General features: G+C 62.2%; 3 protein-coding genes across 17 annotated transcripts in view; all 3 read left to right on the forward strand.

The window, feature by feature from the left end:
• The window catches only part of PIP5K1C (phosphatidylinositol-4-phosphate 5-kinase type 1 gamma), a 48,806-nt gene extending 41,700 nt beyond the window's left edge, over positions 1-7,106 (forward strand). For 4 of the 13 annotated variants that reach the window (XM_032712301.1, XM_032712302.1, XM_032712303.1 and 1 more), the window contains 2 exons: positions 142-274; positions 685-1,455. In XM_032712301.1, the coding sequence (XP_032568192.1) occupies positions 142-274; positions 685-873 (322 nt within the window). In that variant the 3' untranslated portion in view covers positions 874-1,455. Of the gene's footprint in view, positions 1-141; positions 275-421; positions 536-684; positions 1,456-4,229; positions 4,314-5,153 lie in introns of those variants that run through there. The other 9 variants (XR_004361034.1, XM_032712305.1, XM_032712308.1 and 6 more) reach the window with 5 other exon arrangements.
• A 2,227-nt stretch (positions 7,107-9,333) lies between these two features.
• Positions 9,334-14,647, forward strand: CACTIN (cactin, spliceosome C complex subunit). 2 transcript variants are annotated; one of them, XM_032712298.1, is made up of 10 exons: positions 9,334-9,540; positions 9,823-10,342; positions 11,162-11,257; positions 11,662-11,807; positions 11,900-12,062; positions 12,167-12,284; positions 12,506-12,698; positions 13,006-13,128; positions 13,269-13,561; positions 13,979-14,647. In XM_032712298.1, the coding sequence occupies exons 1-10, from the start codon at positions 9,344-9,346 to the stop codon at positions 14,467-14,469; spliced, it is 2,340 nt and encodes a 779-aa protein (XP_032568189.1). In that variant the 5' UTR covers positions 9,334-9,343; the 3' UTR covers positions 14,470-14,647. The 2 variants fall into 2 exon arrangements, with proteins under 2 accessions (XP_032568189.1, XP_032568190.1); XM_032712299.1 differs by having other exon boundaries at positions 13,293-13,561.
• A 2,262-nt stretch (positions 14,648-16,909) lies between these two features.
• Positions 16,910-23,634, forward strand: TBXA2R (thromboxane A2 receptor). 2 transcript variants are annotated; one of them, XM_032712324.1, is made up of 3 exons: positions 16,910-17,165; positions 21,825-22,731; positions 23,210-23,551. In XM_032712324.1, the coding sequence occupies exons 2-3, from the start codon at positions 21,925-21,927 to the stop codon at positions 23,462-23,464; spliced, it is 1,062 nt and encodes a 353-aa protein (XP_032568215.1). In that variant the 5' UTR covers positions 16,910-17,165; positions 21,825-21,924; the 3' UTR covers positions 23,465-23,551. The 2 variants fall into 2 exon arrangements, with proteins under 2 accessions (XP_032568215.1, XP_032568213.1); XM_032712322.1 differs by lacking the exon at positions 16,910-17,165 and adding an exon at positions 17,435-17,506 and having other exon boundaries at positions 23,210-23,634.
• The last annotated feature ends 88 nt before the right edge of the window (positions 23,635-23,722 follow it).

Here is a 23,722-nt window from a genome sequence, read left to right on the forward strand (position 1 = left end):
TGGTGGGGCTGGGTGTGGTTACTTCTGACCTCACCTTTCTGCATGTGACAGTGTAGCATCTTCCGCTGTTTAGTAAATCAGTCTTGGCTCGCTCCTGCTCTGATTGCAGTGAATAAACTGTCCTTTCTTTCCCCCCTGCAGAGAGGCAGCTTCTTCAGCCTGTGCCATTGTCACATCCCCAGCCACCATAGAGGTGGAGACGGCCAGCCAGGCCTCGGAGCCGGCCAGCCAGGCCTCGGATGAAGATGATGTGCCAGTCACAGACATATACTTTGTAAGAGACCTTCTCCCCCTGCCCCTTGGGGTGTGATGGGGAGGGTTGGACGAGGCTGCCAGTCTTGGTTCAGGGCAGTGAGTGCCCTGTGATATCTTGGTGTGGAACACCTTGAGATCTCAGTGCCGGGTGGGTTTTTGAATGCAGGGAACTGGAGAACTCAGACCAGAGTCTAGTGAGGATCAAACAGCTGTGCTGTGCTGTAGCTGTGCTGCTCTACTTCCAAGCACAAGTGCTGAAGCGTTCCTATGACAAGCCAAGGTGATGTGGGTGCAACAGAGAGGCTTTTCCTTCCTCAGCCAGAGGTCCTGGCTGCTTTCCTGACACAAACATGGCCTAGACCCATGGGGAAGTGGCTGCAGGGGGTGACCTCGGGCTCTGGTGATCTCCAGCTTTTCCTTTCCCTGCAGGCTGCGTTAGGTGATGCAGTGGAGTCTAGTGCTGAGCCAGGGAGTAAGTTGGTGGTTGGCAGCAGAGTGCCGTGGAGCCTGGCACTGTCCCTCACTGCGCTCCTGCCATGGCTGAGCAACTTCTGCAGTCCAGAGAAGAGTTGTTACAGCAACATGTACCTGTCCCATGGATTCCCAGAGCAGAGCTGAGCATCTGCCCCGTGAGAGCTGAGCTCTCCCCTGTGCCTGGAACCCTCATTAAAAGAGGTGCCCAGCTCCCCCCTGCTCCGACTCATTGCTGTTGGTTCTGTGGTGCTGGAGATGAGCTGAGCCCATGTGATGGGCTCCTTCAGGCTAAACTAAAAATGGCAACACTGGCCTTTCCCTGGGCTCGTGTGACTCTGCTGCAGAGCTGCTCACTCATTGCCGAGTCACTCTGAGGCTCGTGGGAGCTGTGGAAGGAATCAGCTCTGTTTTACAGCTTGTTTGGGTTTTGGTGCATGCTGTTCAGAGTGCAAACAGCTCCTCTAACACCGCTGCTCCCTCCTTGCCTGTGGATGGCAGCTGTGTGCAGGCAGATCCTGCCCGCTCCACTGGCAAGTGTCTTCTAGCGAGGGTCAGCTCCTCTTCTCCCTGTCCCTTGGGCATATGAACTCCCCCAACTTGAGGGGCACTTCTCTATCCAGGAGAAAACTCTCTGCAGTGAGTGCTCATGGAGAGTGTGCCTGACTGCTCATCAGCATTTCATACTTCATCTGAGTTTTGCATTAAATGTGCATTGTGTGCTGTGGAGTGTTTGTCACTGCCAGGATGAAGGGAAAAGCTGATTTGGGTTCCCATGTGTGCTCTCCTTGGAAAACCACTTGAGCTGGAGCTCAGGTGAGGCTGCACCGGAGTGCAGCAGGGTCGGACCACAGCTGCTCCTGCAGGAGTGCTCTGGGTGGTGGGTGAAGGGATGCTGTGTGCAGAGGAGGATTTGGCAAGTCCCAGGGGATCTGGAAGTCTCCTCCTGAAAGGAGAGCACTTCATCCTCCTGTTCATCCCCAGGGAATAAAAGTGCAGAGTGTGGCAGGGCATGGGCGCTGCTCTTCCCTGCACGGCTTTCCCACCCGCTGACCCGTTCAGGCCTGGAGTTGTCCAACCCCCTGTTTTTTTGCTTTCTCTTTCATCCTCTCTTTCACATCATCCTTTTTTTTCCTCTGTTTCCTTTCTCACCTCACTTGCCCTGGGTCCACCCAGTTCACAGATGGGAGGTACTGGATTTACTCTCCCCGCCAGCGCAGACTCCGAACTACCTCGCGTTCCTCTGGGATTGTAAGTGAACACGCTGGCACAGCACATAGGGGAGCAGAGCTGCAGCTTTGAAACACTGGGGCCAGCACCCTATTTCCCTGGGCTGCTGGGGCTCTGGCTTGGGTGGGCGTTAGGAACCAGCACAGGAGAAATGGGGGAAGCATACTGAAATCCCACCAATGGATCTCCCTGTAGGATCTGGGAGAATCATGAGCTCTGCTCTGCTTTTCTGCAGACTGGTGACTGCCCTGGGTGTCACCCAGCCCTTGGGCAAACTGTCAAGTAAGGGTAGTGAGACCCTGGCACAGGTTGCCCAGAGCAGCTGTGGCTACCCCATCCCTGCAAGTGTTCCAGGCCAGGTTGGACAGGGCTTGGAGCAACCTGAGATAGTGGAAGGTGTCCCTGCTCGTGACAGGGGGTGGAATGAGATGAGCTTTAAGGTCCCTTCCAACCCAAACCAGTCTCTGATTCTAAGTACCAGACCTGGCCAGAGAGGCACCAGGGCCTTTGTAGGTGATGTCACGCTCAGCTCCCTCAGCCCAGGAAGAGGATTTTAAAGAGACCATTAAGATGTTTTGAAGCTGCTAAAAATCCAGTTGCAAATTGAACCATTTTGGCTTGTGGGGAGCAGCTCATAAACCAAATGAGGCAGAAGCTGCTGCTGGGTCAGGGCTGGTTTCAGCTCTCCAGCTCGTCTCAGTGTCATCAGTGTTCTCACTGCAGGTGCTCAGTGAGCACGGAGGGTTTTCCTTTCCTAAAGATGCAGGGAGGCATTTAGGGGCTGAACTCAGATTTCAGAGTGCTCTGGAGTTTAGTATTTCCCTTCTCAGGCTCTGGGAGAGCTGCGGGCTCCAGGCAGGGTGCATGGGAAAACAGGGGCAGGAATGTGCTCCTGGCTGTGGCTGATGGCATGAGGAAGGTGCTGCACCTTTGTGGGCAAAGAAGCAACTCCTGCAGCTCCTCCTGCCCCTGGGCTGGGTTTGGCTGCCCCGGCACCGGGAGGGTTAATGCCAAGCACCGGATGCTCCTTTATCTCCCGCAGCTCCCTGCATGCATCCCAGCTCCTAAAAGGCTCTGAAAGAGACTGGCTGGAGCATGTGGTTCAGTCAGGAGAGATGAAAAACAGGATGTGGGGCAGGCTTGATGTGGTGGGGAGCTTTCCTGTACCTCCGGCAGAGCCAGTGAGAACCTCCAGGCAGGGGTTTCTTGTCCCTCCTTGCTCCCAGCGGTGTCTGCTCATGGAGCTGCAGTTACTGGAGGGTTCAGCATGCAGAAACCAGTGCTTCAAAGCTTCTCTGGCTTCTTGTAGTTCCTTGTCCATCACAGGCTGTCACACTCGCCTCCTGGGCTGGGAACCCCCCCAGGCTTCTTCCGAGTATCCAGTCCTGTTTCTCTTCCTTTGCAAACACCAGGCTGGGTCAAAGTGGGCAGTTTCCTCTCTCTAGGAAGAAAAGAGCCTGTTTGCAATGGAAGCCTGGCCCCCCTGTAACCCCAAAAACAGACACCAGCCCTTGGATCTGTGCTGTGTCAGCAGCAGAGTGTGTCTTGTCACACCAATGCCCAGTGTTGTGATAACTGTCCCTCAGTGCACACCCCCTTCCCCTCATTCTTTCCAGGATCCAGTTGTGTTTTGCATTCTATGTTGTACTTGTTCCCATCACCCCACTGTCTCCAAGATCTCAGTGGTAACTTTCCTTTCTGTGGCCACCATCTGCCATGGTCTCACCCCTGCTCCACTGCCTTCTCCAGAGAAGGAGGAAGGCACAGCAAACAAATCCAGTATCCCTGTAAAAGCCTCCCTGGACACCAGTTTGTAGCATGCACAGGGCTCTGGAAATGGGAGGGTGAGAGCTGGGAGGAGAGAGCAGGAACCCAGAGCCCTGTCACTCCCTTAGGTAAGTCACTTCCTGAGTCTCTTGGTTTCTCTGGAGCTGGGGTGATGCCATGGCAGGGAGCTGAGGTTTCCCTGGCATCTCAAAAGCTCTAAAAGTCTGTCCCTGCGAGAGGGGAGGTTGTGCCACCCCCACTGCAGCTGGTGCAGGATCCCATGTCCCAGCTGGCAGGGAGCAGGATGTGCTGAGGGTGAGGAAGGCTCCTCTGCCGAGAGCTGGCCCTGAGCTCAGTGCTCTCCCTCCAGGTGGACAGCTGTTCTTACTGTATTGTTTCCTACTCTTTTTATTTTCTCCTTTTATTTTTTCCTCTTCTCTCCTTTGCTCCCTGCTCTGCTGCTGCTCTCCCTGCATTCTCCCCACCGTCTCTGGCCACTCTGGCAGCCGACAGACGAGAGGAGTTGGGTTTACTCCCCGCTCCACTATAGCGCTCAGCTCCACTCTGTCTCCGATGAGGAGAGCGATACAGTAAGTGTCCAACAACCCTGTGCCGGTGCCCGGTGGGTCGAGGTCAGAGCTTGTGCTCCCTCTGCAAGGTCAGCCTGGCCTCTGGCAGCGTGGGGCTCCTGCATGGCTGCAGCAGAGCCCGGCTGCCCCTCGGGCCAGCTTGGTGCTGGCAGAGCCCTGGCCTGCTCAGCGAGGGCTGTGGCTTGTTCCCAATCATTTGGTGCAGGGAAAGCTTTGGGGAGCTGAGGTTTTCCAGTCATGTTGTCGTTGCTGGAGGGTGCGGAACAGCCTCTCTCCTTGTGCTGATTGTGCTGGGGAGCTGGTGGGGCACAGACCTGGCTGACGTGGGGGAGTTAACTCTCTTGCCCCTCAGGACAAGAAGGACATGGAGGGGCTGGAGAGTGTCCAGGGAAGGGAACGGAGCTGGGAAGGGTCTGGAGCACCAGGAGCAGCTGAGGGAGTGGGGTGGGGCTCAGCCTGGAGAAAAAGAGGTTCAGGAGGGACTTTCTTCCTCTCCAACTCTGTGACAGGAGGGTAGAGCCAGGTGGGGGTCAGGCTCTGCTCCCAGGGAACAAGCAACAGGACCAGAAGAAACAGCCTCAAGCTGCACCAGGAGAGGTTTAGATTGGATATTAGAGAAAATTTCTTCATGGAAGGGGTTTGTCAAGCCCTGGCACTGGCTGCCCAGGGCAGTGGTGGAGTCACCATCCCTGAAGTGTTCAGTATGTGGATGTGGCACCTGGTGACATGGTGAACATCGTTGTGGTGTTGGGTTAACAACTGGACTTGATGACCTTGGAGGTCTTTTTCCACCATAATGGTTCCGTGGTTCTGTGACTCTCCTCTCTCTGCTTCTTGCAGTAATCTCTATGCAGACACAGAAGTCCCAGAGAGCAGCGATTCCCTCTGCAGGTCGATGTGTTCCCTTTTCGTTGATGCAGCCGTTCCAGTGGGATGGGGAAGAGCTTGCTGGCACCAGTATTGCTGCACTGCAGGACCCCGGGCACTGCGTTTCAGGACGGAGCAAAACTATAACCGTGTATTTCTACTCACCCCAGACGTGGGCAGCAGAGAAACCACCCGCTCACCCGCAGCTCCCAGCAGAGAATTCCAGCTGGGTGTAGAGAATCCTGGGTAGTAACACAGTGTTTTCCAGACGTGCACTACCGTAGCTACCTATCCATGTGTGATACTGTGAACCTTTTTAATTTTTTAATCATGTATTTATTTCTTTTATCTTTGCACAGAGACAGCACAAATGTGCTTTTTTAAACATTTAGTTTACTGCACTTTTTTTTTTTTTTCCATATATTTGTGCATCAGAAAGGAGCGCGAGACCTCACCGGAGAAGGGGTAGGAGCACGTTGCTGGGGAGGGCAGGGACAGGAGTGGCTTCATTTGAGGCAGCAGCGTGGTCTGACCAACTGAGGGAGTCAGGAGGTTTAAGGCTGTCCAGACTCTGCCACGGTTTTGCTGAGTGACCCAAGGCGAGTCACTTAAACCACTCTGTGCCTCGGTTTCCCCTGTGCTGATGGGTGTTCAGTACCCACGTCGTTACAGCACTTAAACCCTGGGATGAAAGGTGCTATGAAAATGCAATGTATTAAAGGCCATGGAATAGAATTACTCCCACATTACCACAGTCCAAAGTAGCCATGCCAACTCACTTGGATCCAAACTTTCTAGTGACTTCTCCCGTCTGTGACACTGTGCGGGGGCAGCACACGGTCCTGTCGACAGTGACGTGGACTCAGCTCTCCCTGGACGTCGTGGTGGGCTCTGCCTTCCCCCTGTGCTGCACTGCTGCATCACCCCTTCCTCTGTGCTTGGAGTCCACGCTTCATCTGACCAGCTCCACCTGCTCCGGACCCGCGGGCACGGACAGACGGGAACTGGGCACCTCCCAGGCCTGGCCGTGCTGGAGAGTGAGTTCCCTGCCCTGCCAGGCCCACATGGGACTCGTCTGGACCCTGATCCTCCTGGAGCCACTCAGCCCCCCACATGCTCGTGCGTGTATCCCGGGGTCACCCGTCCCCTCCGCTCCTCGGGGCAGGCAGGGAGCGCGGGCACATCCACACACGCTGGAGGCAGAAGTGGGAGCCCGGCTCTGCCACGGAACTGTGCCAGCACTGCTGTGCTCGTGGACTCTGTTGGACAAAAAGCTGTGTGACTGGGGTGTTGCCTGGGGTCACGTCTGCTGCTGGAAATCACTGCTGCGGGTGTCTGAGAGGGTTTGCTCTGCGGGGGCTGTAGGTGAGAGGGTTTGGTGTCACGGGGTGGTGTTCAGGCTCATCCATCAGCAGGACACACACCACAGCATTGTCTGGAATCCAGCAATCCCATCCTCATCTCCCAGAGAGAAGACAGGAAGTCCTTTAGGCCAGAGGGAGCCAGGTCTTGTTCATGTGCTTTATGAACCTCGCTTGAGAAAGAGGGTCAAAATCTCTTTATTCCCATTACAATCTTCACTGTCCTTGGGATTCCTTGTAGAGGGGTGGGGAATTGGGACCCTGCTCTCGGTCCCCCAATCTGTGTTCACAGCAGCACTCGGGAGGGGTTAAGTGGGTCCCAGAAGGTAGCTGGGCTGGTGGGAAGCTTTTCCCTCTGCACTGTGCTGGACTGGGTGAGGATCTTCAGGAACTGATGTTTTCTTGCCTGGAATACGGGACCTGGACTTCCCTGCCCTGCCTGCGGATGTGGAAGGCTGTGGGTTGTGCTTCTCGGGAGCACAGCTGGGGGATCGTGCAAGCTGCTGCTGTTCCATGTATCCATGTATTTACCAAATAGTCTATCAAAAGTCTCTCAAGAAACTTTCCCCTTTCAGTTGCTGCTTGACAGCCCGTTCTCATGGCTGCAGGTCCTGCCCCATCCCACCTGGGGGGCTCTGCAGGCTTTGGGGGGGGGCTCAGGGGTTGGTGGAGGGGATGTGGGAGCAGTTCAATGCCTGCAGCCTCACCTGCCTTTGGGCTCAAGGCAAGAGGCTTCAAAAAGCTAAAAATTTAACCTCCTTTTACTCCAGCAGCGTGTGTAGAATGGCCAGAGGGAGCTGCTGCTGCTGGTGGGTGCTGTGCTGGAGGATGGGGCTCAGGGGGAATCGAGGTGGGCTCAGGATGTCTGACCCGGGCCCCCCTGAGATCACCTCAGTCAGGGGCCAGAGGGTGTGGCCTCGTCAGGACTTTCCAGCCAGCTGAAATCAAGCATCTTGGTGCAGATGGTGTGAGCATCATTGATGGGGGCTTTACTCCTTCCCCTCATTTTGAGGCTCTCCAAAGCTGCTTGGTCTCTGTGCCGGGAATGTCCCAGCCCCAACTTCCTTGAGTGTCCCAGAGAATGAGCTTTGTGAGCTGGAGTTGTGTTCTGTCCCAAGAGAGGGGGTGAACCCAGAGCTCCTGCAGCACATTCATTCCAAGCATTGTCTTTCCTTTTTGAGACAATCCCTGTGCAGTTCCATAATGCCAGACCCTTTGGAGCGAGCAGGTCTGGCCAGGGAGGGTTGGTCTTGTGAGAGGGCAGGCAAAGGCTCAGAGCAGCTTTGTCACTGTGGGGGGACAAGGAGGAACCTTCCTTTAGGGAGATGCTGATCTGAAACACAAACTGCCCCTGTCCAGGCTGGCACAGCCCCTGCTCTGTGTCACCTCCTGTCCTCCTGGGGAGGTGTCCTCTGTGTCACCTCCTGGGGAACTGCTCAGCCTCTGTTTTCCCTGGAGGCTGTAAGGACCTTGGATTTTAAAGCTTGGTCTCAGCCCCTCTCACTGCTGCAGGAGCAACAGGAGCTCTGGGGCACATCACAGGCACTGTCAGTGCTGCCTGGGCAGGAACAGGTCCACAGGGAAGAGCATCAGTCGTTTTTGGGGAAGAGAATCCACACCCATCCTTGGTCTGAATGTTCCTCCAGCTGCACTTCAGCTTGTCCTGCACTTGAGTTGACTGTTCTGTGTCGAGGCTCTCTCTGGTGACCAGCAGGTGCTGTCCCTGCTCTCCTTCATTAAAGGAGGCACCAGGGTCTTGTACCCCGAGATTTGAGCCCCACAGAGCAGTCCCTTCCCATGCAGGGCTGTGGCCTCTGTGCCACCACTCTCCTCCATCCCCATCGGGCTCTGTGGGACACACCCTGACCTCTGCCTGGGGCTGAGGCTGCAGATGATTTCTCCCTGCCAGGGAGGAGAAAATGGGCACCTGTGTCTCTGGGTTTGCTGTCAGGCTCCCGGTGAAGGCTCTGGGGCAGAGCCAGGAGCTGGTACAGAGACCCTGAACACCCGTAGAGGGGCCCCACCCTGGGCTGCCGCTGCCCCTCCTCGGCCGCATCAGTGGAACCGCCCTTGGGGGGTGTTAAGTGAAGGCAGAGCCCAGGGCAGGCAGGGGCGTTTGCAGGGCTCCGGCCCCCCGGCAGCCCCGCGTTCCCCTTCTCATTCCCACTGCTGCTCCAGCGCTTCCTGGACGGACGAGGACAAAGCCAGGGCGGAGGCGTTCTGGGTCACGTCTGAGTCTTCTTTCTGTCCATGTCCCCACGTGTGTCCCGTGACTCCCTGTTCCCATGTGTTTCCCTGGGGGTGTCCCATGGGAAGTCCCTGTTCCACCCATGTCTGTCCCGGTGGCTGTCCCTGTCCCCACGTGTGTCCATGTGACGATGTCTGGCGGCGGTCCCGGTGTCGGGAGCGCTGTCCCGTCTCCGCTCCGGGGACTCGAGGCCTGGCCGCGCTTTTTCTTCTCTCGGTTGTTTTGAGGGTGTTTCCCCTCCCTCCCCGCGGAGCCCTTTCTCCAGAGACCAGCACCCCGGTGTGATAAAGCGCCCTGCAGTCCGTGCCGCGCTCTCCGCCTCCAGCCCGGGCGCCGCGCGGGGCCCGGCACCTTTTGGGGCAAAAGCGGCCGGAATAGGGGCAGACGGGACAGGCCCCGCCCCTCCCGCACGGGGCTGCCCCTCCGCCCGCCTGTCCGCCCGTCTGTCCGCGCCGGGGCCGCGGGCGGGCGGGGCGGGCGCAGGCGCGCTTGGGGCAGCCCCGTGCAGCGAGGCCCCGCGAGGCCCTGGGGCGGAGCCGCCGCCGCCGCCGCCGATGGGCTCCGGGACGCGCAGCCCCGGCCGGGAGCGGGACCGGGATCGGGACAGGGACCGGGACAGGGATCGGGACAGGGACCGGGACAGGGATCGGGATCGGGAGCGCTCCGGGAGCCGCGGGAGGCGTCGCCGCAGCCGGAGCAGGAGCAGGAGCCGCAGCCGGAGCCGGGGGCGCCGCAGGGAGCCGAGCTCAGGGTGAGCGGGGACCGGGCCCGGAGCGGCCGCGCCGCGTCTGGGGGGGAGCGAGACCGGGACCGGGAGCGGGGGGAGCCGGGGCCCGGGAGGCCCGAAGCGGCCTCGGTGCCGCCGGGCTCGGGCAGGGCCGGGCAGCGGGACCGGGGCCGGTGGGTCCCCAGCGCCGCCCGTGACGCCGGCCCGGGGCGGGTCCGGTACCGCGCGCTGTGCCGGCGCTGCCGCTGCCCCGTGCCAGGCCTGGCAGTGCCCTCCTTCCCCTGACACCCGGCTGTGCCGCCGCAGCTCCGACTCCGGCGGCGAGAGGCAGAAATGGAAGAAGAAGAAGAAGAGCAGCAGCAGCCGGGACCGGGACCGGGACCGGGACCGGCCCCATAAGGAGCGGAGGAAGCAGCGCTCACGGTCCCGGGGCCGTTCGTCCAGCTCCAGCCCCGAGCGCCGCCGAGGACGGGAGCGGAGCCGGGAGCGGAGCCGGGAGCGCCGCAGGAGGAGGGATGGATCCAAGTCCTCCGTGTCCTCCGTCAGCTCCCCGTCCCCGGCCCGGCCCCGCGGCCGCGAGGAGCCGGGACAGACCCTGAGCTTGCAGGAGCGGCTGCGGCTCCGGGAGGAGAAGAAGAAACAGGCGGCGCTGCTGAAGGCGCTGGAGACGCCCGAGGAGAAGCGGGCGAGGAGGTTGGCCAAGAAGGAGGCCAAGGAGAGGAAGAAGCGGGAGAAGATGGGCTGGGGGGAGGAGTACATGGGATACACCAACACCGACAACCCCTTCGGGGACAACAACCTGCTGGGCACCTTCATCTGGAGCAAGGTGAGCTCTGCCCTGTCCCTGTCGCTGAGTGGAACAGGGCAGAGGGGGTGGGGGGTCGGGGGGAACTGTGGCTGAGGTGGGATCTGTAGCCAAGGAGTGGGGCTGAGGAGGTGGGGCAGGAATAGGAGTAGGAGCTGCAGGCTGAGTGCTGGGCATTTACTGGAGCAGGGACACGGAGATGGTAACAGGGATGGAGCACTTCTTCTGTGAGGAATGACTGAAACTTGGTGGTGTTCAGCCTGGAGAAGGGAAGGCTCCAGGGAGACCTTGGAGCCCCTTCCAGTGCCTAAAGGGGCTCCAGGAGAGCTGGAGAGGGACTGGGGACAAGGGCCTGGAGGAATAGGACAAGGGGGAATGGCTTCCCACTGCCAGAGAGCAGAGTTAGATGGGATACTGGGAAGGAATTCTTGGCTGTGAGGGTGGGGAGGCCCTGGCACAGGTTGTCCAGAGCAGCTGTGGCTGCCCAATCCCTGGAAGTGTCCAAGGCCAGGTTGGACAAGGCTTGGAACAACCTGGGCTAGTGGAAGGTGTCCCTGCCCATAGCAGGGAGTGGAACAAGATGAACTTTAAGGTCCCTTCCAACCCAAACCATCCATGATTCTATGATACAGCTGTGCTGGCACTCCACTTGCCAGGCTGGGTGGGCTCCTGGGTTTGCTGAGGGACTTCAGGAGTAGGATTTGAGGGATTTGGGGACCTTTGATAGGATCAGAGCTCACAGGAGCAGCAGAAGCAGGTGGATGCAGTGGTATTTGCTGGCCAGTGAGGGGCTGTGGAGGTCCTTGGGTTTCACAGCTTCCCTTGGCCACTCTATTTCAGGCACTGGAAAAGAAAGGGATCAGCCACCTGGATGAGAAGGACCTGAAGGAGAGGAACAAGCGAATCCAGGAGGACAATCGTCTGGAGCTGCAGAAGGTGGGGTAGGATGTCCCTCCATCCCTCTGTCTGATGGACAGCCCTGGGGACAACCCAGTTCTCCTCATTACTCACCAGGAAGCCCCCTTGTTCTCTTCCCTGGGGGTGTCCATAGGCTGTAGGATTTGGAGGGGGGGGCACAGCACCCAGGCTATTCCAGCCTGAGAAATCTCCTGCCTTGGGGATGAGCCCAGCTCAGGAGGTGCTGAGGAGGACAGTGCCAGGTCACTTCACTGGGGCACTCTGTGGTCCCTCACAGGGCTGGCAGTGAGCTCCAGGCAGCCTGGCCCCGCTGGCTCTGGGCTCTCCAGGAGCCGAGGCAGCCCCAGGACAGGCCGTGCCCTCAGAGGTGCCTGCATGGGGCCCCATCCACAGCGGCCTCACAGCCCCCTCTCCCTGGGCAGGTGAAGCAGCTGCGCCTGGAGCGGGAGCGGGAAAAGGCCATGAGGGAACAGGAGCTGGAGATGCTGCAGCGGGAGAAGGAGGCAGAGCACTTCAAAACCTGGGAGGAGCAGGAAGACAACTTCCACCTGCAGCAGGCCAAGCTGCGGTAGGTGTGCGGCTGCTCGAGGCCAGGCCTGGCAGGGAGCAGAGGGTGGCACTGCTCAGTGTCACTCACTCTGTCCCTCTCCCCTCTCCCAGGTCTAAGATCCGGATTCGGGATGGGAGGGCGAAACCCATCGACCTTCTGGCCAAGTACATCAGTGCCGAGGACGACGACCTGGCCGTGGAGATGCACGAGCCCTACACCTTCCTGAACGGCCTCACCGTGTCCGACATGGAGGACCTGGTGGAGGACATCCAGGTGCCAACCCTGCTGCTCCTCTGCCAGGGCTTCCTCCCCAGCTCTGCCTCCCTGCCCAGATGTTGGAGCAGGTGCCTGATGTCTGGCTCGTCTCCTGCCTGCAGGTTTACATGGAGCTGGAGCAAGGGAAGAACGTGGACTTCTGGAGGGACATGACCATCATCACGGAGGATGAGATAGCCAAGCTCCGCAAGCTGGAGGCCTCTGGGAAAGGGGGCCCAGGTGAGCAGAGTGGGTGTCAGGGGCAGTGTGAGTGGGGGGTGACACAGGGTGTAGGGTCTGTGGCACATGCTTGGGCTCGGAGGGGCTCTCTGGGACCTGCTGGAGGAAGGCTGTGGGTCTGGCAGCTGTCCCTGGCTGGGATCCCGCATCCTGCTGTTGGGAGGGCCGGGATGAGGGTCAGTGAGTGCCCACAGACTGACCAGCTGCCCTCACCTGTCCAGGGGAGCGCCGGGACGGCGTCAACGCCTCAGTGAGCTCGGATGTGCAGTCGGTGTTCAAGGGCAAGACGTACAACCAGCTGCAGGCACTGTACCAGGGCATCGAGAGCAAGATCCGAGCAGGAGGGCCCAACCTGGACATTGGCTACTGGGAGAGCCTCCTGCAGCAGCTGAAGGCTTACATGGCTCGGGCCAGGTGAGGGCAGGGGCTGGGGGTGGCACAGACCCCACCATGGGCAGAGCTGGGCAGGTACAAACCCAGTTGTTGGTGGGGGTTTATACCTTTTCTGAGATGACTGGTTCCCAGGAGGGGAGCAGGGCTGGACACCTTCTCTAGTGATGATGTGCACAGTGAGGTCTCCAAGTGGGAACCGAACTGGGGGTTATTCAGCCCAAAAGCATCCAAGCCCAGCAGGTTTCTGCCCGCTGTGATGGGTGTCACAGCTCTGGGGGCATGAGGGGGTTCTGCTGGGTGGGACCCAATGGCTCCTCTCCTCTCACAGGCTGCGGGAGCGGCACCAGGACGTGCTGCGGCAGAAGCTCTACAAGCTGAAGCAGGAGCAGGGTGTGGAGAGCGAACCGCTCTTCCCCATCATCAAGAGGGAGCCAGCCTCCCCCAGCGACAGGTGAGCAGCCCTTTCCTTGGAGCACAGCCCTGCAGGCCTCTCCTGTGGGACACCCTGCATAGAAAGGCAGCCTTGTGCTCCCACCCTTCCCCAGGCAGGGCTCGGGTGAGCTGAGAGCGAGGGTACCATCCCCGTCCCAGTTCTCTCTTCTCCCTTCCGTGCAGGCTGGATCCCGAGGAGAGCCTTGAGGCACAGCCAGGGCCGTCCTCGGAGCCGGAGGCGGAGCAGGACACGGAGGCCAAGGGCGAGGCGGAAGGGGAGGCTGTTCTGATGGAGGAGGATCTGATCCAGCAGAGCCTGGACGATTACGACGCGGGCAAGTACAGCCCCCGCCTGCTGGGCCCCAACGAGCTGCCCTTTGACGCCCACGTGCTGGAGGCCGAGGAGGACACACACCGGCTGCTGCTCCTGCGCCAGCAGCTCCAGGTGACAGGTGAGCCCCAGGGCAACCTGCCCGGTGTGGAGGGCGTGCAGGGCTGGAGGGGACACTGCCCTTAGGAAAGGGTGAGCTGGATCTGGAGATGGCACCCAGAGCTGGCCTGGCGGAGGGGTTCCCCCCAGAGCAAAGAGTGCTGTGGGCTGGGCAGGAGCAGGGGGATGGGGCTCAGGCTGCTGGTGTTCCCTGTGGGGACCTGTCTCAGTACCACCAGGGCATTTGGGTGCAGACAGGTGGGAAGAGTGTTTTGGATGAGTTTTCCAGCACAGCTCAGTCCGGTCCCCTCTGGGAATCCCCAGTGCATCCCCGTTTCCAGCTCTGCATCCCCTGCCCAGCACCTGCTGCTCCCTCCTGCCGTGTGCCCAGTGTCCCACAGCACTGCAGGATCCCACCTTCACCTCTCCTCCCCCACAGGTGATGCCTCGGAGAGCACCGACGACATCTTCTTCCGCAAGGCCAAGGAGGGCATGGGCGCGGACGAGGCTCAGTTCAGCGTGGAGATGCCGCTCACGGGCAAGGCCTATCTCTGGGCTGACAAGTACCGGCCGCGCAAGCCCCGCTTCTTCAACCGCGTCCACACGGGCTTCGAGTGGAACAAGTACAACCAGACCCACTACGACTTCGACAACCCGCCCCCCAAGATCGTGCAGGGCTACAAGTTCAACATCTTCTACCCCGACCTCATCGACAAGCGCTCGACGCCCGAGTACTTCCTGGAGGCCTGCCAGGACAACAAGGACTTCGCCATCCTGCGCTTCCACGCGGGGCCTCCCTACGAGGACATCGCCTTCAAGATCGTCAACCGGGAGTGGGAGTATTCCCACCGCCACGGCTTCCGCTGCCAGTTTGCCAACGGCATCTTCCAGCTCTGGTTCCACTTCAAGCGTTACCGTTACCGCCGGTGAGGGGCTGCTGAGCACCCCCCGGACTCCTGCCACCCCCGGCACAGACACTGTCCCCTGGATGTCCCCAGGGCCTGGCCCAGCACAGGGCATATTCCTGCAGCTTTTCCCTGTCCTTGCCTTTATGCTGAGGGACCCTGAGACTTTGTTATAAATAAAATAGGGGTTGTTTTAGCTGTGGGATCCTGAGCATGGATACCACCACTGCTTCTGCATGGCAGCACCAGCCAGTACCATACTGGGCCAGCACTGGGAGCTCTCCTAGGGACTGGGTAATGTTTGAGGTGGGGGTGTCCTCAGCCCTGTGTCGCTGGGGTCTGTTGCTCCCTCCCTACATGCTGTCAGCCCTGTGTGCTCCCCTTGCCCACTCCAGCCCATTCCCAGCCCCACACCTCCCCTTACCAGTGTCAGACCAGTCCAGCTGATGGTCTCCAGCTGGAGCTGCAGGGCCCTTGGCTTCACCAGCACAGCACTGCCCCATGTCCTGCTCCACTGACCTCCCGGGGCCCTCCCCCCGGCCTCATCCCTGGCACGTCCTCCCCTGGGATTTGACTTCCCCAGGCTGGGAGCGCCGCCACATCCCTCAGCCCTGGCTATGGCATGGGAAGCTTCAGTGGCTGCCAGGCGCCTGCTCCAGCGGGGCGGAGGAGAGGGTGCTGGCTGGGATATCTCCTTACAGGGGAAAATCCGGATTCCATGGCCTGCAGTCCCTCCCACATTGTGCCTGTGAGGCTCTCGCTGCCCTAGACAAGAGGCAGCTGCACTCCCCAGACCCCCATTGCTGAGCTGGGGGTCCCTGAGGGTCCCAAGTGATGTTCAGCCAGGTTTTGGGCATCTTGAGGGATGTTTCAGGGCTGAGCTGGGACTCGCTGGCATTGGTCCCTCCAGGTGCTGGCCATGGGGCACAGCCACAAGTGTCTGGGATGGCCCCATCCCAAACAGTGTTGGTGTGTGAGTAATGCCCAGGGGCACAGGAAACCTCCATCCTGGCAGTGAATTGTCACAGCGAGGCTGTTTCCTCCCTGCATCCACTGCCCCCAGTACAGCTCCATGGCACAGGGACTTGGGGGGCTGCCCCAATCCCCCAGCACTGGGGCAGAGCCAACCCTGCTGTGTAGGGGCCTTCAGGCCTCAGTGGCTGCCCCACGGCTCAGGAGGGTCACCCTGTCCTGCTCTCTGCTGGCAGGATCCAGCCCTGCAGACACCGTGGGAGCTGGTGCTCAGGAGGCTCCCACGCCTGCCCCGGCTGCCCACGTGTGTGCGGCTCAGCCTGGGGGTGGAGGGCACCCCAACTGCCTTGGCCCTGCACGTGGGTGCCCCCTCCCCATCCTGTGGGATGTCCCCGGGGCCAGCAGCTGCACCGGACGCATCCCCTGCCCTCTCCTTCCTGTGAGTTATTTCCAGCCACTGCCTGCACAGGGGTGTTCCAGGGCTCAGCACAGGAAGCGGGTGAAGGCCCAACCAGGGATGGCCTTGGAGGAAATGGGAAAAGAAAAGCCAAACCCCAACATTTTGTTGGTGGTTGGGTGCCCTCCCTTCTCAGCTGCCTGGCAGAGCCGCCCTGCCCACAGCCCTTGTCCCTCCTGGGCATACACACACACAGGGGTAGGGGAACTTCCCCCCAAAACATCCCACTGTGTCCCCAGCCTGAACATGGTCCACGTTCCCTCCCAGGCACTGCATTTCCCTGTGCCTCTGACTCCAGGCCCTGGATGGAGCCACTGACTGGGCACAGGAGCCCCCGGAGCTGCTGCGGCTGCTGGGCACACGCTGGATCAGGGGCTGGATCCGGCTGAAGCCCCTCTGATGCCCTGACAGCTCTCAGTGCTCGTGTCTGCATCTCCCCTCCATTTCGTGGGGAGCTGCCCCGTGGTTTGGCACAGCCCTGAGCTGGGTTTGGGGGGCACAGCAGCTCGGGTGGGCTCATGCCCCGCGGGTGGCAGTTGGTGGAGCCGCCCCCCCGTGCCCACATCCCTGTGAGCGCAGCTGCTCCTGGGCACACCCGGGCACACCCCGGCCCGGCCCGGGCACGGCAGCGGCTGCTGAGCCCTGCGGGTTTCGTTCCTGCCCCCAGCACACGATCCTCGCCGCGACCCAGTTCTGCGAGCTGGCCCTGCCCTCTGCCCGGGCTTTCGCGCTGCCAGTCCTTGCTCCAAACCAAGGCACGGCGGGATGATGGGGGTCTGCAGCCCCGCAGTGCCGAGCCAGCGGCAGGAAAATCTCCTGCCCGGCCACCACCACCCCGGCCTCGCTGGCCTTGGCGGGATGCTCGGGATGTCACCGCGTCCCCCCCGGGCTCAGGCGCTCCCAGCGCTCCGGAGCTGATGGAGCCGCCGGGGCCGGAGCCGGGCTCTGCCCTCCCCGGCGGAGCACGAGGAGCAGCAGCGGAGACTGTCGCGTCCTGGGACCGCGGGAGGGGACAGTGCCTGGGGACGTGCCACTCCGGCTGGCCGCGACTTTGGACAGCGCAGCGACACCTCGAGCTGGGAAAACCTCCGGGGTGCGAACCCTCGCCGGGGCTGCGGGGGCACCCAGGGACTCAGCGGGGACTCCGGCCATCCGACACGCCCCTTCCCGGGTCCCGGGGCCGCTCTGCGGGGCTCGGTGGGGACCCCCCTGTCTGTGGGACCCCGCCGCTGAGGGGGCGGCACGGCCGGATCCCCCCCCCCGCCCGGACAGGGACCCACTCGGGTAAACAAGTGAGTAACGGGGCGGGTCCGGCCCCGACTCGGACCAGCCGCGGGTGCTGCGGCCGCCGCCCGGGGGTCTTTGGGCACCGTCTCGGGGGGGCTGCGCCAGGGGAAGCCGCGGGGGCGATGGGGCCGGGGCGCGACCCCCGCTCGGAGGGAGCCCCGTCCTGAGCGGGGAGGGGGCGGAGAGGGACGGGGCCGGTTCCGGGGGGAGCGGCGAGCCCGGCCCTTCCCCCGCCCCCCCGCGGGGCTGAGCCCAGCCGGGCTGAGCTGAGCCGAGTCGAGCTGAGCCGAGTCGAGCTGAGCCGAGTCGAGCTGAGCCGAGCCGGGTGGATCCCGCTGACAGCGAGGTAGGGCCCGGGTCTGCGCGGGGAGGGGAGCGCTGGAGGGGAGCGAGGGATGCGGGGGTGGGGAGGCTGAGAACAAAGAGTCCACAAGTCTGGGATGGACGTACAGAGAGACTGGGATGGATGGACAGAGACCAGGATGGGTGGACAGACCGCAGGGCTGAGATGGACGGACGGAGGGGCTGTGCGGGGCCCGTGGGGCTGTGCGGGGCTTTCGGCTCTCTCGGGACGCTCCGGACACTCGCGTTCGGATCATCCGCCCAGTTCACACACAGACCTGGGGATCGGGTGCGTTTCGGGGAAAGGGAAGTGGAGACCTCACGGGGGGGACGGAGACGTGGTGTCCCCCGCTGTCTGTCTGTCCCTGGGGCCGGGGGTCCGCGGCGGGCACTTCCCGGGCTTCCCTTTGGCACCAGGATTTGCTTTGGGGGCTCCCCCGTCGGGATGGGTCCTCCACGGCCACCCCCTCCCGACCTCATGTCGGGGAAGAGCCGGGAAAGAGCCAGGAAAGGACCGGGAAAGGGCCGGGAAAGGAAAGGGCTATTTCGGGCGGCCGGAGTGGGCAGCCCAGCGGCCTTGACACCCTCGAGATGCCGCGATGCTGCGGGCGGGGGCAGAAGTGGGGCGAGGGCCCTGGCACCGGCCCCCCCAGGGCTGCTGAGCCCCGGCTCCTGCACCCAAGGGCACCCAGGGTGAACCCCCAGCCACCCCTGCCTGGCTCCGGGGCCCTGGAGGTTGGGATGGGGAAGGTGCCGGTTGTGTCCAAGCCAGCCCGGAGGTTCGGGACCTCTGCCCTGGCCACAGCAGGGACAGGCGAGGACAGACACCGTGCCTGGCAGGAACCACCCTGTGTGTCACTGCTTCCCAGGAATGTCCTCTGTCCTGAGCGTCCCGGGGATGTCCCTGCTCCAGGCCAGGCCAGAGCAGCTCCCCCAGCAGCAGGTCCCTGTGATGACTGTGGGTCCAAGGAGGGACACTGGGGCCCTGCCAGGTCCCCATTCCTGTGGTGTGGCCATGGCCTTTCCTGTCCCAGCTGATGACCTGGAGCTGATCTTCTGCCCCCAGAGCCCCAGCCTGGGGAGTGGGTGGCAGTGGGACCATGTCCATCCCTTGCAACCATGGGACCACCTCCACCAGGGACATCAGGCTGTGGAGGCAGAAGGGATCCTAAAGGGAAAGTCCTTGTCCTGAAGAGGTCCAAACAGAGAGGAGGGACTGGCCACACAAGGGAAAAACTCAAATGTCCTGCAGCACCTTCTACAGGGCTGCCCTGAGGCCAAGCACCAAGTCCAGCAGCAGAGCCCAGGCTGAAGGTGCACATGGGGTGTGTGGGGAGTCACTGCTGCCTGGTTTGGGGGTCTCTCTGTAGGTGTCTGTGCCCCACTGCCCAGCAAACTCCCCTCCCAGCTCCCCACCCTGGCCTGATCCTGCAAGCCCCGTGCCCAGTCCTGCCTGAGGAAGCCTGGGGAAGGAATGGGCTGGGGCAGGAGCAGATAAGGAGCAGCCTCCTGCTCCCCAACAGCCTCTTGCCTTTCCCTCGGATGTGGCCAGGGCAGGAAGCAGTACCCAGCGGAGGCAGGGCAGCCATGGTGCAGCTGCAGCAGAACATCAACCCTCAGCCTCAGGCGGTGCCAGGAACCCCATTAGTGCCCGCCCCAGCCCCCCCTCCCTTGCTCCTGCCAGCGTCTCACAGCTCCAGCAGCACATTTCGGGTACAGCTCCTCTCCACTGGGATTTTACCCCAGCACCCCTTGCAAAACCCTTGCTCCCATGGGATCTCTCTGGAAGGGTTTTGCCAGGTCCAGAACCCCAAACCCGAGTGCTGCCCGTGATGGGGGGAGAGAGTGAGAGGGGACTCCCCCCGCCCCCGCATGATCCCTTTCCCGGAGACGCTGCTGTTTTGCTCTGGCACTGCCGGGGCTCCCTCTCTCCCGACCCTGCGGCTGTTAAGTGGCCCCCTCGTTAATATTTGATTCCCTCTAAGTGCAGTCAGTGCCCGGCTGAGGCAGTTCTGAGCACGGGGGCCCAACTGCTCAGCCCCCAAGGCCACCCCAGGGTCCCTCCCGCCCTTGGGGTCCCTGGCCTGGCTGCACTGGGTGGTGGGTGAGGGTCTGAGTTGTGATTGCCACGGAGCAGAAGGGGGATGAAGCACAGGGAGGAGCTGGGTGATGCTTGGTTTGGAGCTTCTGGGCCCTGTGGTGCCTTGCCCAGCCATGGTGTCACCACAGGGAGACCCCCCCCGCTGGACACTGTGGGGAAGGGTCAGATCCTACCACAGGGAGCCAGTGGGCAGCCGAGAGCATCCCATGGCTCTGAGTCTCTGGGGGCTCTCAGGGGGAGCAGGGCAGCATTGACCCGCAGGCTCCTGACCCTCAGGGAGCAGAGGGTGTGCTCTGGGGCAGGGGGGACACGCTCAGGGACAGCACCCCAAGCGCACCCCAAGAGTGTGAGCAGGCACATGGCAAGGGACAGCAGGAGTGGGACCGCCATGCCAGGCACCCACATGGCATCGCTGTTGGGCAGGGGGGAATTTGTCACCTCCCAGAGGACGTGGGACATGGGACTCCTCAGGGATCTGGAATGTCACACCAAGGCCTGACCGTGATCTGGAGGGCCCCGACACTTCTGGAGCCACCATGGATGGCCCTCAGGGACCAGTGAGAACAAACAGCAGCAAGTTTTGGCTCTTGGCTCATGGAAAAAGCCAGGCCTATCCTCACAGTGAATCACTGCTGTGATCTGCCAGCCCCCTGCACCGGGATGGGACGGGGATGGGGACGAGCCCCCGCTGCCACCCTGAGCCCCCTTCCCGCTCCCCAGGGCTGCAGCACCCACAGCACAGCTGGTGACGGGTGCACAGGTGGGGCTGGGTGGGTGCCAGCACCCTCAGCCCCACGTCCCGCCTGGGTGAGGCCCCAGAGGAAGATGTTGCAATGCCTGGCCCCGTCCCAGCCCCCGGGCTGTGGGATCGGCGCGTGCCTCGGGTGTGTGCCGTGGTTCCCAGCCCTGCGGCCACCCTCCAACCAGGGGCTGAGGAGGGGGGGTGGTGAGGGGTGTCTGGCTGTGGGACATGGTGCAGGGATCACCCGGGACATGGGGACACAGAGCAGGGTGGGGTGATGGACCAAACATCTGGTTTGGCACCGATCGGGGCCAGCCCGAGGTTTGACCTGGGAATGGTGGACAGGTGGCAAGTGCCACCCTGCGCAAGGGGGAGGCGAGGTTGCCAGGATCCCAGAACTGGAGGGCTCTGCGGTGGGGTTTTGCAGGGGCGGATGGTTGGGATCCAGCTGGGTATCCCACTGGGGCCACTGAGCTGAGGACTGTGCCAGCCCAGGAGCGAGATGGGGCAGGTGGAGTGACAAGAACATCCACAGCCTGGAGAAATGGGTCCCAGGAGGAGAGGAGGGGTCTGCTCCCTGCAAGGGATTTTGTCCCCAGGGTGTCCGGTCCCCACAGTTGTCACGTCTCTGCTCTGTCCCACATCATCCCATTTGCAGCCTGGACTAATTAGTAGTGGAAGCCTGTGCAGGGCCAGGAGTTGGACTCGATGATCCTTGTGGGTCTGTTCCAACTCAGGATATTCCATGATTCTGATTCCCAGCTGCCAGATGCTTCTCAGCCCCGGGTCACTGCCCAGTGAGGCAGAGTGGTACTGACCAGGCTGCCCGCGGCCACAGTCCATGTGCTCTCTGTTACTGTCCCGGTGATAAACCCTCGGCTCCCAGTGCGGGGGGTCCAGGGGAGCAGCGCAGGGATGTCACCACCCCCACTGGCTGTGGCTTGGCCACAGTGCCAGGGCTGCAGCACACAGCTCCAGACATGGATGTCCCAACCTGTGCCTCAGCTTCCCCCACACACTACAGGGATGAGGCTTCTCCCCACTGAGCCAGGAGTACAGTACAGGGATGGGGGGAGTGTCAGGATCACGCCCCAGGGCAGCCACCCTGTGCCCGCATCCTTGAGAGCAGGTCCCTGCACTGTGACAGAGGGCAAACGTCCCAGGGGTGTCAGGCTATGTCCCCCTGGAGTAGGAGTGAGCCAAGTTGCCCGTGTTGGGCCGTGCTGGGATCCAGCCTCGTGGCTGCAGCTCCACGTGGCTCGTGGCCCAGGACAGTTAATCCCGGCAGCTGCAGGGCTGGGCCCTCAGCACCCACCCCAGCTGCACCCGGAGCCAGCACGAGCCGGGGTCCCAGTGTCCCCCTCCATGGGCTGGGCTTCTGGCAGGGTGTTCCCCTCCACGGCCCTAGGGGGTCCCACATCTGCAGGCTCAGGGTGGGTGATGGGGAACAGCCCTAAACCCCCTCACTTCTCCCCGCAGGGCAAGGCGGGCTCGGTGCCGGCAGTGGGGGTCACAGGCCATGGAGCCGAGTCAGGAGGGTGCCTGAAGCTGCCAGAAGGAGTGTGAGGGGGTGAGGGATATGGAGCCCCCCAACAGCAGCGTGGCTGGGCCGGCACACTCGTGTTTCGGGGTGTTCAACGCCAGCGACGGCCGCGCCAACGCGCGGAACAGCATCGCCTCGCCCTGGTTCTCCACGGCCTTCGGCCTCATCGGCCTCTGCTCCAACCTCTTCGCCCTCTGCGTCCTGCTCAGCTCCTCCCGCAAGCTCTCCAGCCACGCCCGCTCCTCCTTCCTCGTCTTCCTCTGCGGGCTGGTGGTCACGGACTTCATGGGGCTGCTGGTGACAGCCTCGGTCATCATCCCCTACCACTTCATCAAGTTCCCCTGGGCCGAGGTGGACCCCGACTGCCACCTCTGCAACTTCCTCGGCTTCTCCATGGTGTTCTTTGGGCAGTGCCCGCTGCTGCTGGGGGCCACCATGGCCGGGGAGCGGTTCCTGGGCATCAACCGCCCCTTCTCCCGCTCCACCAGCATCTCCAAGCGCCGTGCCTGGACCATGGTGGGGCTGGTGTGGGGCTTCTCCTGCCTGCTGGGGCTGCTGCCGGTGCTGGGGCTGGGCCGGTACACACTGCAGTTCCCCGGCTCTTGGTGCTTCCTCACCCTCCTGCCCGACACCGGCGACATCATCTTCTGCCTGCTCTTCGCTCTGCTGGGCATCCTGTCGGTGCTGCTCTCCTTCATCCTCAACACCGTCAGTGTGGTCACGCTCTGCCGCGTCTACCACGACCGCGAGTCGGTGCAGCGGCGCCGCGACAGCGAGGTGGAGATGATGGTGCAGCTCGTGGGCATCATGATCATCGCAACCATCTGCTGGATGCCCCTCCTGGTGAGGCCCCTGACCTGATGCCCCCTCGTCACCGCTCCTCCATGTCCCCCCTGGGTCTTGGTGTCCCCCCTGCTCCTCCTTGTGGGGCCTCAGCCTTGGTGTGTCCCCCCCCTCCACTCTCCTCCATGTCCCTCCTGGGTCTTGGGGTGTCCCCCTGTTCTTCCCAGTGAGGTCCAAGGTTTCAGTGTGTCCCCATCATGTTCCTGCTAGTGAGGCCCTAGGTTTGGGGGTGTCCCCTTGGTGAGCCCCCCCGGGTCTCAGTGTCCCCCTGTGCCACCTCTCTGCACTCCAGGTTGGCCCTTGGGTTATGGGCTCTGAGGCTCAGCATCACCTGCAGGCAGAGCAGGTGCTCCCTGGTGCCCAAACCAGCCTGGGATCTCCCTCCAAGGGGCTCAGTGCCTGGACCCTCATCATTTCCCCCACCCCCACGCGGCTCACAGACCCCCCCAGTGACACTTTGCCCCTTTCCCTCGCCCAGATCTTCATCGTGCAGACGGCGCTGCAGCACCTGCCCGGCGGGCGGGCACAGGAGCTGCCCACGGACACGCAGGAGATGCTGCTGATCTACATCCGCATGGTCACCTGGAACCAGATCCTGGATCCCTGGGTGTACATCCTGTTCCGGCGGGCGGTGCTGCACCGCGTGTACCCCCGGCTGCGCCCCCGGCCCTCCATCGTGTCCCTCACCCCCTCCCTGCGCCGCAAGCTCACCGCCGGCTCCGTCCTGCAGTAGCGCCCCCGGGCTGGGGGGACACGGCCGGCCCCCCATCCCGCCCCCTCCGTGGGTCCCCATCACCTGCATCCAGGGGCTCTCCCTGCCCCCCCCGACCCCCCCCGAGCCCTGGCAGGGGGCACAGGGCCGCTCCCCCCTCCCCGTCCCCAATAAAGCACAGTTCGTGCAGCTCTCGGTGCTCGCTGGGGGTGAACATCCGAGGGGGGGACCCTGGGAGGGGGGCCCAGCCCTGCTGACAACCACAGCACCAGCCCTTCT

This window comes from Chiroxiphia lanceolata, chromosome 27 (genome assembly GCF_009829145.1).
Source record: "Chiroxiphia lanceolata isolate bChiLan1 chromosome 27, bChiLan1.pri, whole genome shotgun sequence".
In the NCBI taxonomy this organism is placed as follows: domain Eukaryota; kingdom Metazoa; phylum Chordata; class Aves; order Passeriformes; family Pipridae; genus Chiroxiphia; species Chiroxiphia lanceolata.

Bases quoted from the DNA above. Each gene is read 5' to 3' on its own strand.
- CACTIN (XM_032712298.1), top strand. From the start codon at position 9,344: ATGGGCTCCGGGACGCGCAGCCCCGGCCGGGAGCGGGACCGGGATCGG. The intron at 9,541-9,822 runs GTGAGCGGGGAC...GTGCCGCCGCAG, and splicing joins CGCAGGGAGCCGAGCTCAGG to CTCCGACTCCGGCGGCGAGA. The intron at 12,699-13,005 runs GTGAGGGCAGGG...CTCCTCTCACAG, and splicing joins GCTTACATGGCTCGGGCCAG to GCTGCGGGAGCGGCACCAGG.
- TBXA2R (XM_032712324.1), top strand. From the start codon at position 21,925: ATGGAGCCCCCCAACAGCAGCGTGGCTGGGCCGGCACACTCGTGTTTC. The intron at 22,732-23,209 runs GTGAGGCCCCTG...TCCCTCGCCCAG, and splicing joins TCTGCTGGATGCCCCTCCTG to ATCTTCATCGTGCAGACGGC.